Source organism: Strix uralensis, chromosome 3 (genome assembly GCF_047716275.1).
Source record: "Strix uralensis isolate ZFMK-TIS-50842 chromosome 3, bStrUra1, whole genome shotgun sequence".
Taxonomy (NCBI): domain Eukaryota; kingdom Metazoa; phylum Chordata; class Aves; order Strigiformes; family Strigidae; genus Strix; species Strix uralensis.
In genome coordinates, this window is record NC_133974.1 from 8,450,028 (window position 1) to 8,462,440 (window position 12,413).

The following is a 12,413-nucleotide window of genomic DNA, read 5'->3' on the forward strand; positions in this document are numbered from 1 at the left end:
TATAATGCAGTTTATTTTATGTGAAGTTTTTCTAACCACAATAATGCCATGTTTTTAAGTATTAAACATTAGCGTGCATTACACAGATTAATATGAAATGCATACAAGTACTTCCATAAAATGAAAAAAAACCAGCAAACATGAAGGAAAAGAGCTATGCTTAAGTTAATACCCCACCCAGAACAGACACGGTTTCCTTGTGCATGCACTGTAACAGCATACCTCTATTGCCATTCCTTAGCACATGTCTCAGACTACACATTTATTAGAAAGAACCACTGAAAATTAAGCTCTATTGTCACATGTCTTAGCATACTCCAGCAATTTTTACATGAGCCTATTTATTACCAAGGATTTCCTCTTCCAATTTTAATGCCTTCAGTTTTCCTCTCAACTTAGCCTCTTCATTGCTACTTCAAGCAAGTGCAAATATGTTGATACACTTAAAAATGCTGTAAACAGCATAAAAGATAATGGACAGCCCACTGCAAAAGTTCTTACAGTCTGTATCTACTTGGGTATATGATAATTTGCCCCATTTAACTCAACAGCAAAACTCCCAATCACTTCAAACACAAAACCATCATCTTCTGGTGAAGAAGGTGGCTTAAAAAAAAAGAACCACAGAAACTTAAATGCCAGAGATTGCCATTAATTAATTGCCAGCAATTAATTACATTTGTCCAGAAATTATTTCAGGCAAACAACACTTGTCAAACTCCATGATACAGAAGAAGTGGTCAGATGCTAATATTTCCTAGAAGTCTGAGCTGCAGCAGCATTAGGGTTCTCCTGTATTCTTGTAAATCAGACATTAAACAATGTAATTAGATGACCAAGATCCCAACAAAAAATATCCAAACATGTAAAAGAGAAAACAGATTAATCCCCTCACAACAGCACTACTGACATTGGGGGTCAGCTGATTATTTTGCAATCGTGAACTGAAAACCTGGAATACAAAAGAGTAATGTGGGTAAATAGTTTAGTAAAACAATGGCTTTCCCACACTGCTCTTTGGGATGGACAGCATCACTGGGAGCTGAGCATTTACAAGGAAAGTGCCAGATTCTGGTATTCTCTGTCCCTCCAGTCCCCAGGCCACAGTTCATCCACAGCCGGTCAGCAGTGGAAAACGCAAATAAGGGTAAAATCCCAACACATCTCAACACCTTCCTCTCCAAAAGTGTGAGCTTTTCCAGACTGATGTCCAGAGTCCCAAAAGTAAAATATTTTCATAGTCAATTTTTCATGCAACTTTTCAGCAATAACTCCCTTGGTAGTCTTCCCCCTTCCATTGTCTTTCCACATTTTCCTTTTGTCATTAATGTCAGTGAGTTTTCAGAGCCTTGCTGAAGTTGCTGAATATCTGATTGTCTACTATTATCTCCTTTGACAAAATATTTGACCAAGTTTGTGTATCCCAAGTCAATGTCTGCTTATGCTCTTTGAACACATAAAAGAGATCAATAGTGATTGATGACTTCTTATTATATTGAGTACAGTGTTAAGCTATAGTTAAATGTTCACCTTCTTTATTAATGTTCTTGCTTTGCTGGCAAGCTTTTCTGACTGAGCCAATTCCATTGCTTCACTCTAGACACTTAAGAAGCCAGAATAATTTCAAAATACTAAGGTATTTTTAAGATAACGGAAGACCCATTTTTTCTTGCTTTCTATAAGTATGGTCCGACCTCCAAAGTTGTGTTGGATTTGTGTGTGGCAGGGTTTCAGTAGTGGGGGAGGGGCTTACAGCAGTGACCCCTGTGAGAAGCTTCTTGAAGCTGCCTCAGCTCCAAGTCAGACCCGCCTCTGGCCAAGACCGAGCCGATTAGCGATGGCGGCTGCACCTCTGCGATAACTACTTAAGAGGGGAATTTGAGAGAAGGAGGAGGAGTTGTAAAGAAGACACCTATGCAAACACCAAGGTCAGTAGAAGAAAAAAGAAGGAGGAAGGAGAGAGGTGCACCAGAGCAGAGACTCCCTCGCAGCCCGTGGTGGGAGGACAGGCTGTGCCCCCGCAGCCCATGGAGGTCCACAGTGGAGCAGATGCCGACCTCCAGCCCGCGGAGGACCCCATGCTGCAGCCAGTGGCTGCTCCTGAAGAAGGCCGGGACTCTGAGGGGAGCCCGTGCTGGAGCAATTCATCACTGGGAGGATCGCAACACGCAGGAGGGACCCACGCTGGAGCAGTTCGGGAAGGGCTGCAGCCCATGGGAAGGACTCATGCTGGAGGAAGTTCATGGAGGACTGACTCCCATGAGAGGGACCCCATGCTAGAGCAGGGGAGGAGTGTGAGGAGTCCTCCCCTTGAGGAGGAAGGAGCAGCAGAGACAATGGGTGATGAACTGACAGCAACTCCCATCTCCTGCCTCCCTGCGCCGCTGCTGGGGAAGAGGTAGCAAAGCTGAGCCCAGGAAGAAAGACGGGGTGGGGGGAAGGTGTTTTTTTAAGATGCGGTTATACTTCTCACTGTCCTATTCTTTTTGGTTGTTGGTGGTGGTGTTTGAATTAAAGTGATGTACTTCTTCCCCTAAGGAGCCTGTCTTTTGCCCATGACCATAATGGGTGATTCATCCCTCCCTGTCCTTATCTCAATTCCCAAGCTTTCTGTTTTATTTTCTCCTTCCCATTCCTGAGGGAGAAGGAGTGAGCGAGGGGCTGTGTGGTGCTCAGTTGCCCTCTGGGCTCAAACCACAACAAAATTGTAGGAACAAAAGTCCCATGAAAAAAATTACCATTACCAGAAGAACAGACAAAATCCTTCTGGAAGGAAAGAAGCTGTTTGATGAATGCATATTAAAGGCCAGGTTAGATAAGCACTTTTCCTGTAAGAAGTGCAAGTTGTACAGTAGTTGGTTTACAGTGCAAACTGCTGATAAGTTCATGCTTGTGCTAGGATGGGAGTTATTCTAACATTGATTTCACACCAACAATAAATGTGCATCTGCAGTATTTTCAGAGAACTGAAAAAAAAAGGCATCAGAATACATCTAACAGCATTTGTGTAAAATTTTTATTATTTTCTTTTTGTATAACTTCATTATTTGGTTAATTCAGTGTTCATTAAAAAGGACTCCATTTACCTGGCCACAAACCAAATCCTGAAAAGAGAAACAGCAGCAAGCTCCTCTTTTCCCATGGGGGTCTCGACAAAAAGCTTAACTTTGACCTGAAGGCCCTGTTCCTGCTGGGGCCAAGAGCAGCTGATCTCAGCCTTCTTCCAACATGTACTTGCCTTCTATCCTTTGCCAGATATCAGCTGCCCACGGACGAGTTTCTGTAGCCCTAAAACCACATGACAGCAAGAGGACCACCAGCTTAAAAACTGGACTTATTTTCCATGAAAATTTAATTTCTTTGCTCAGGATTCCACATTTACTCTGACATTTTTGTTGTGAATCAAGTTTGGGGATTATATTATTTCAAAATTCATAATTAATTCAAAATATCTTACAGTACAGTCTTATAATGCATGAGATAGAGCAGTGATGAAAGACTGCCTATTTCACAAACTACTCAGTCTCCCCTTGACTTCCAAAATATAAAAAAAACAACAAATGCATGCCCTAATGGCATAGATGAGCTTGGGTTCCTCAACATGGACCAATCCTTTCCAATTTTCTTGCTTCACATTTGTCAATCTCCTTCCTATATGAGTAACACTCATTCTTTTGAACTCTTCTTATAGCACACGACAGCACATGTACGAGCGTACTAGCTAGAGTGCGTAGAAGGGATGAGTCTGTCACAGTGAAACATCACACTGTCCCTTTAAAAATGCTGATCAAAATCTTACAGCATCACACTCATTATAAAAGTCATGGTGATTTTTTAATTAAGTATTTTGATTACAGGGATTAAGACAAGCAGGACCAGAATGACTGCTGTAAGGAGGACTGTAACAGAGTGTCAGGGCAGTGGTTGGTGGTTGCTGAGCCCTTCAGTGCCATGGTGTCACATCTGTTCCACATGTATGCACACATCCTTTACTAAACTGAAAGGCCTAGGGAATTAAAGTTAACAGAGTCCTGGAAGGCTGGGAAGACACACTAGGACACAAGTAGAAACAAGTTCCAACTTCGTGGAGGAGTAAAGCCAAACTAAAGGAATCTAGACAAAGATGACATTTCAACCACAGATTCAAGAAAGTTTTAAATCTGAGCTTACAGTTTTGTTAATAATGCAGTGTCTTGGTTTTACTAGTTTGTGTCACCAGTGGTAGAAAATCTCTTCTATGTTTTCATGGGGAAATAGATGACATGACAACTTTTCTGTTTGATTTTATATATGCAGAATTAGTACAATCCCTGTTGTCTGGGAAACAGGTAAAGAAAAATGAGTCTAATTCAATGAGATGACTGTATGATCACAACACACACAATATTCATATATATATATATGTAAATATATGTACACATTTATGCTTACCAAGGCATGAGCCGGCCAATTTTTGTCCATCTACTTTTGCTAATAAAAAAGCCAGCAACAGGATCAGTAACTGCACCTGAGGCTTTGCCAATGAACAGCACCAAAGAGGCATGAAACGGAGTAATCTGAAAGTACAGACAGAATACTGTAAACAAGAGCCATTGTTTCACAATACAATGAAACAGCATAAACCAACTTTCCAGAAAAAAACCTCAGTGTTTTAAAGAATAATGATAGTTCATTTGCAAAACCTGTCTGCTGCTGTCATAGAAATTACTATTGGTTACCCGTAGCAAACAAATCAGACATTGAGACAGGCATCATGCAAGAAGGGATTAGAGGGGAAAAGTGCAAGGAAGGAGAGATTATGAATGTGTTTAGAACTAGGAAAAGGAGTCAGATAGTCAAACAGCAGACTAAAGTCCTTGTTTTAGTCATAAAACCTGACAGAGTCCCTCTATAATTATCCCCTCACTTTGTTCCCCACACAGCCACATTTCCCCATATCTTTATCTTGACCTGATCTAGAAAAAAGTAGAGGGAGAAGTTTACACATATTCATGGTTCTTCATCTCCTGAGATTACCAACAAGGCTGCCAACTGGTGGCACGTAGCTGTGGAAGAGGCTGTAGCACAGCAAACTTTATCCACTCAGAACTGAACTATGACAACCAAACTGCATAAAGCACATCTGTTCAAACCAAAGTTTCCAGCACACGTCCAACAAATCTCACTTGAAAAATGTTCATGGATTACATAAGAATAAAATGACCAAGTAGAAAAACCTTTGAAGTTAACCCAGGAGGACCATACTTAATTGCCTATATAGAAACACAGTTTATCCCAGGCAATGTAGTTATTTTTCACATATATCTGTAGAGAGCTTAGGAATTCATATCACACAATGGTTAAAAAAAGGTGGGTTCTCTTCCAAGTGCTCAGTTCATGCGCCTGAAACTAGAGGCCTGAAAAAAGTCATTGAAATCTATATTAACATGAATGTTCCTCACATCAATTATCAAGACAGAGAGAGCCTGCTGAAACAGCCTATGCAGCTTAAACAGCGACAGCAGACAAAACCCTTTCATCTATATATTTCTTCATGCTATCAGCGCTCCAATGCAGAGGGAAGCCCGGTGAACGCAGCTGATACAACACCAAGCTTGAGCTAGTACCCCCGCTTTTCTGCAGAGCTTGTTGCCTCCGAGGGAGCATCACATGGCTTCCAGCTGGTGCAGGTCCCTGCCCACAGAATTTGCTGTAGGTATTCCCTCAGAGGTGAAAGAAGGAAGCAATAATCTTTGGATATTCTGAATGACATCTGTAAAAGGCAGATGCTATGCACTTTTGTAATCACACCTGTTACATTCTAGCCCAAATTAGGTGAAATTGCAGGGGCGGCCAATCTCCCTGACACCACCAGCTCCAAGATACATACTCCACCCTAGAAAGCTTATGAACAGGGAAGGATTGGGAATGGTAGTCTCCAGCAGGTAATGACAGCGGCCCTCCAAGCATCCTATGGCTGCATGGTAGCACGAGGCTGGGACGAGCACTGGGCTGTTCCCCGCAGCAGTTTTCTGATGTTCACCTCATCCACCTTTGTTGACTTGTGCCCTCCCACAGCCAGGGTGGCAAGCAGCCCACCAACCCTGAGGCAGAATTGCCATGGGGGCTGCACTGGAACTGCTCAGAAGTCACTACTGCTGCTCAAGAGATAGGTCAGTCAAAACAAGAACAAAGAAGCAGTCAGATACAGGGGTTGGAATACTGCAGTTATGAGGGACACAAAACTTCAAATTAGGTGGGTTTTGCATTGGTATTTTGTTCAGATAACTTAAATAGACTGAAAGGAAGTGGATATTAGATAAACAGAGGTGGAAGAAAGCCTTGAGGAAAATTAAAACCTCACTTATGTTAGGTGTGGAGTATGTGTAATCACCCTGTATTCATCATCAGTATGGGTTTATACATCCCTTGGCTGCATTTTCTTAGCCCCTAAATCTAGGCAGTGTCTGTCAGCACCAATGCCAGAAATTTCTCAGTGTTAATAAAATACAAGATAAAATATGCTAAATTCACCCATCTCAAAAGGAATAAAGACCAGGATCCTATTATCAGAAGTTTTGGTGTTTTCTAGTAATTTGACTCAAGGATCCTGGGTGGTTTGGAGTTACATTTATGTCTGTAGTCTATATAGGTAATTTAGGCGGAACATGGAGTTCAAATGGAAAACTGTAAGCTACAGAAAGTGAATAAAATGTAATTTTCTCAGAAAGGATCCAGATTATGTATGAAAGATTACACCTAGCGAGTTTCACAGTCTCTCAAAGAGCTAAAACAGTTCTGCCCTCTAAGTGGGCAAGAATTAAATCCAGGTAGTGACTATAACATTACATGCTCTCCCCTGAAAATGTGTGGAAAAAACCACAGGATTTCAGAGATGTTTATCGGGCCTTGAAATAAATCCAGTCCCTGCAGGATTATTTCAGAGAACAAACTAAATCATCAAGGAACAAATAATTAAGCCCCTTAATGAAGTAGTAAGCGTATCATTACAAAGATTAAGCAAAATTGTTGGGTTTCAGTAGGAACTTGTTAACAAAATAATCACTATGCCACTTGTTTAGGTCGTGCCCAACTACGCTGAGACCCCAGCTTTCTGGACACAGTACACAAACACATAAAGAAATAAACAGTCCCTAGCTTCAAGAATTTTCAATTTCTGTGATATGCAGAGAGTGGGAAAACTGCCATATTTATAAGCACCCTGGGAAAACTGTTTTTTTTTTTTTTTTCTTTTTTTTTTTTTCTTTCTCATTCAGTTCATGCTTCATCATCTCCAATGGCTTGTATTGCCATCCTTGACATAAGTGTGAAACAGCTGTAGTCAAGAGCTGCATCCACCTCCCTGATGCACATCCAAGTTACCTGGTCCACCTCCAACTCCTCAGACTCCACACCACCCCCTTGACATCTGTGACACTGCTGTCCAAAACTGGCTCCTTTTCTAGATCTTGTGACTTTGATCTCAAGATGACACTCAAGATCTCAGTTTTACATGCCAGTCTTATTGTGTTGTCAATTTTATCAAGTAAATCACACCTCAGCTTCTGGTATCAGACTTCTATAGGAAAACCATAAGCCCAATCTTTTGGACACCTTCACTCCCCAAATCATGATATCCTTCCTGTCTTTCTACATCTTAAACAGCAAATGGATAACAATATCTGATCCAGAACCTCCTGTTCTTTCCAGCAAATAAAAAGTCATCATTGCTGAAAGCCACTCATGTACTTTCAGCTACAGCTGTTCTTAGAGTCCCTGCGATTTGGCCCTCTCCCTAAAATCCTTTTTTCTATCCTATAATACTTTATCTGTCCCACCTAGTTACCATGCAGACATATAAGACAATCCAAAACAGTAAAAAATGCTTATGGATTGATTTTCTTTGTTTCTCTGCTGTCCTGAAATCTAGCTGGAGCAGCTGAAAGTCAGATGAATGGGATGACTCCTACTGCTTTGTTTTACCAGGTCTGCTTCTGCACCAGAAAGTCACAGACTGGAAGCAAAGAACCTTCAGGAAGGATAAGTCAGCTTTCTTTGCAAAGAAATTATCCCAGAAAAACCAAATAAAATTTGTGTGAAATTACGTTGACTACTGGATGCAACTGCAGTGATTTTTAACTAAACCAAATGAACAAAACTTCACAACCTCAACATGGTGATATTAACATTTCAGATGTCCCATATCTTACACTCTCTGACTCTTGACACAGAGAACTGCTTTTTCTTGTGTCTGTGAGTGAGCTGTACAATGCCTAAAGCTCTACAAATAATCCCAAACTAAAAGCAAACAATGGCCACTTCAAGGAACCTAGGGAAAAAAGAAAAAAAAAAATTCTGGACAAGTTAATGCAGTTTCCAGGATGCTGAACTGCTAGAGGCAATGATAACAAGACAATTTAAAAGCTTTATTAGCTAATTCACCTTTTATCATTCCAGGGACATTGTTGACAACATCTGAGTTGAGGTAAGTCTACAATATGTAAAGGTTTCTTGTGCTACTTACATGGGCTATATCTAGCAGGTAGATCTGTAGGAAGAAAGCGGCAGCACTCCCTGCCACTTGATTTGGGGCACCTCCTATTGCATAGCATAGTTTGCCGCAAAGCGAGAGCCTGTATTCCTGTTCAAGGGGAAACAGAACAAATGATGAGAAAAACAAAGTACACAAGTTAAAAGCTGCAGAAGTCATAATGTTAAAGTCTAAGGTTAACACCAAATTCAGGTATTCACCTCACAGGTATTCCACTAATAAATCCGTATGTCCTCAACCCCTATTACCAACAGGCATTTGGATGCTCATAGCTTTGATTTGTAATGGTTTTGTTCCTTAACTCAGCCTCTAAAAACAGATTACAGTGTTCCTACAAGGGAATCTAGGTTTACCTACCTGCTTCTCACAAGCTATTAAAAAGGAACAAGTCCACAAACAAGCAAGAAGCAGAAAAGAAGTGCACAGTGTTACACTATTTTCTAAGCTTAGCTTTATCTTAGAATGTTTAATTCAGATCTTTTTAAAGGTTGAAAACTTTTTTAAAAAAATATTTTCTGTATTAATCTTTCAGACCATAATAACTGATATATACTCTCACACCATCATTATTGGACAACATTCATAAAAGGAAAGTTTCATGGTCAAATGCAAACCAAATAGATCCCAAACGTTTGCGTTCTGTTCCTTCCTTCCTTCATCACAAAATGCTGACGTGACCCTGGCAAAGTCACCTGACTTTGTACATCTTCCTTTTGACTTGACTTTTCTATATCTTCTGTGAAAGTTGGCACAAAAGGCAAAGTGATTTTGGGGCCCAAGTCCTCTTTAAGAAGGACTCTTAAGTCACTCTAGGCATGTTTAAAAATTTTGCAAAACTGTGCTTTCTCATTTGTCTTTTGATGTTTGAAAAGTACTGTAAGCATCCAAGAATAGTCTCTAATAGAATTGCCAAGTAAGATAAAAGCTGAAAATAAGGTTTTGTTATAGTAATTAAAAGACAAAAAATGCACAGAGTTTAACAGAAAGTCTAATGAAGAACACTGTTGTTCAGTAGTAGAAGTTCCAGATTACTAGAAAGCCTTTAAAAACATCTCAAAACTTAATTTCATGCCATAAAATTCAAAATACAGGCTCTTCATTAATCTTGTATTCCTTTCAAAGGGACAACATATCCAACTCAAATTTAGACTTTTAGGCTTTCAATCCCTCTTTAAAGATTGCTGTCAGCAGGAACCAGGAAACATGAAGAGGAACATCCTGGTCTGTCCTCTCTCTGAACTGACTACACAAGCCCTTGATTCTTATATTAGATCAGGATAAAAATAGAGATATGGTAATAAGATCCACTACAATGATAATATTCTGATACATTACCTAATTTCTGAACATTTTTGAATTTACCAAGTACCATCATGTTTACTACCTAACAGAGTTCTGATAAGTTTTAGACTTCTAAACCGAGCCTTTCATTATCTAATCATTTTCCTTTGAACTGTTTTATCTGAGCGGGTGTGAACAAGCAAGCATGAGTATCAGGACTCCTTCCTTTTTGTGTTTCTATAGAGAAAGACGGGGTGGTATCCCATCGCTACGCCCAAGTAAAGCAGACAGTGCCAGGTCACAAGTGACAAAATGGTATTGCCACAGCAGGCCTCACTTGTATTCCGTACTGGCAATTTTCTTCTTTCCAGAAAAAAAAAATAGAGTGGTAAACAGTCACAATACAGACTTCTGAACAATATACTATTTAATTTGATAAGACATTTTAAACACAACAGACTATATACATATTTGCTGTATAAAGTAACTCTGTTTTTCATACATAAGTCCTATTAAATGTGAGCTTTACTAGACTTGTGGGGTCTATAGAACCTTGTTCACTTGACTCACAACACAGCCCTCTCAAACTTTGCTCCAGGGGCTGTGCACTTTTAAACTTTATCATAGTGTTTTATTTTTTAATCATTCTGTTCTCCTAGCCTCACCTCCATCCTCCCCGCAGTTAAACTACTTTGAAGGGTTATTTTCCTTTGATACCTTCCCTTCTGATCTCCAAGCATTGGCAAGATGACTGTCAGCTGCAATCAAGAGACATAAACCACTGCTACGCAAATCCTCTATCCCATTCCACCCCCAAAACAAGCTGAGAAAAACTTTTAGATCCATAATGCTGTTTTCCCACTTGTTTTCCCTAGTATCTGCCATAGAATCACAGAATGGTTTGGGTCGGAAGGAACTTTTAAAGATCATCTAGTCCAACCCCTCTGCCATGAAGATCATCTAGTCCAACCCCTTCCACTAGCCCAGGTTGCCCAAAGCCCCGTCCAACCTGGCCTTGAACACTTCCAGGGAGGGGGCAGCCACAGCTTCTCTGGGAAACCTGAGCCAGTGTCTCACCACCATCATCATAAAATTCTCTTCCTTACGTATCTCTTTCAGTTTAAAACCACTGTCCCTTTCCCTTTCAATAGCTAAGGCCATGATAACACAGAAAAAGTAAATGCCCCTATATAATATACGATTTCAAAATATTTTTATAACACAAAGAACATTAAATTCTTAATAATTAGTCTAATTAAAGATGTGTACAAGAAACAGTCAAGCAAGATCTAAACTTACAGGCTGTAGGCAGTACTCCTGTCTTTACATCAGTTTCATAGTTAGAAAATTTACAATCTTAATACATTTTCTTTAAAAAGTATCACTGTGATTCCACACACCCCCAGGATGATGGTCAACTACTTTCTGAATCACGCTCCCAGATCACCTTGAAGCAAAGTTAATATTTTAGTCACAGCAGTAGTTAAGTTTTGAGTGAATTCTGTTTATAAATATTATTTTCAGAATAAAACAAGCTGTCAGATAGACATAGGATACAGAGATGTTGTGTTCAGTCAGCCACAGAAATGCAGGGAATCAGCAGTTCATGAACCTCCTGAAATGGAGGTTACCTCCTGATCACTGTTCAATACCTGTTTTCCTTTTTTTTTGCCTAATTACTTTTGGAATTCATTTGTACGTTAAGTCATAATACACCACAGCAGTTCTACACGTGAATGACACGTACCAGGACACATTCACTGCAGATCTGCTACCTGGTAATTTCATTGAATGCCCCTCAGTTTCTATCTGCTGAGAAATAATCACTCAGACTCTACATTCTGGTGTGTCTTTCCAAAAGCAGCACTCCATAATCTATTTTGACTCTCCATATTGAAGTTATATGGTAATCACTATGTTTTCTACCTCAGTATCCTATGAGACAGTGGTAAAAATGAAGGTAGGTATCTGCAGCAGTAAAGCTGAAACATTTCCTTCTTCCTAACTTCCTGGGCTTACAGTTAAGAGTAGAAAAGACACCCGTGGCAGGTGTCCATTACAGGACCTAGAGGAGTAATTCCTCCAGCCTCAGTTTGGTTTACGTGATATTGCTAATAAATGACACCAGAAACTGTTTTGAGAAGAATAACATCGCACTTGTGCAGAGCAGTGTGACCAACAGCAGTGCGTTATGAGTAGCTAACAGGGTTTTTCTCTTAAGGTTGAATTTCCCTGCTGCATCGCTTCCTCAAGCAACAGAAATTGCTTGATTTCTGTGAAATCAGTGAAAGCTTTTTCACCTGCGAAAGCTTGTCAGTAAGCTTAAAAAGTACTCCAAAAATTCACTAGAGATCTGGATGTGTAGGCAGTGGTCAAATACAAAGTATTTACAATGAAAATTTTGTTTGAGACCCCTGTGGTGTAGTTGAATGTCAACATCAAATTGCTTCTACAAGCTCTAGAAGAAAACACAAGGGGATGGGGTAGGGAATGAGAGAAAGGAAGGTCAAATTAAGTTATAACCTTCTTTTGTTCTCAGATCAACTTGACAATTTTGTACTTATACATGCCTCCCTATCAAAGTTAATTGTGTTTCAAGGTA

The 12,413-nt window shown here is 40.0% G+C and overlaps 1 protein-coding gene across 2 annotated transcripts in view; it reads right to left on the reverse strand.

Annotated features, from left to right (window-relative positions):
• Positions 1-12,413, reverse strand: part of MFSD2B (MFSD2 lysolipid transporter B, sphingolipid) — a 41,170-nt gene that overhangs the window by 27,047 nt on the left and 1,710 nt on the right. Inside the window, exons 2-3 of one of the 2 annotated variants that reach the window (XM_074861477.1) lie at positions 8,504-8,620; positions 4,432-4,556 (exon numbers count right to left, since the gene is read on the reverse strand). In XM_074861477.1, the coding sequence (XP_074717578.1) occupies positions 4,432-4,556; positions 8,504-8,620 (242 nt within the window). Of the gene's footprint in view, positions 1-3,086; positions 3,289-4,431; positions 4,557-8,503; positions 8,621-12,413 lie in introns of those variants that run through there. The other variant, XM_074861479.1, reaches the window with a different exon arrangement.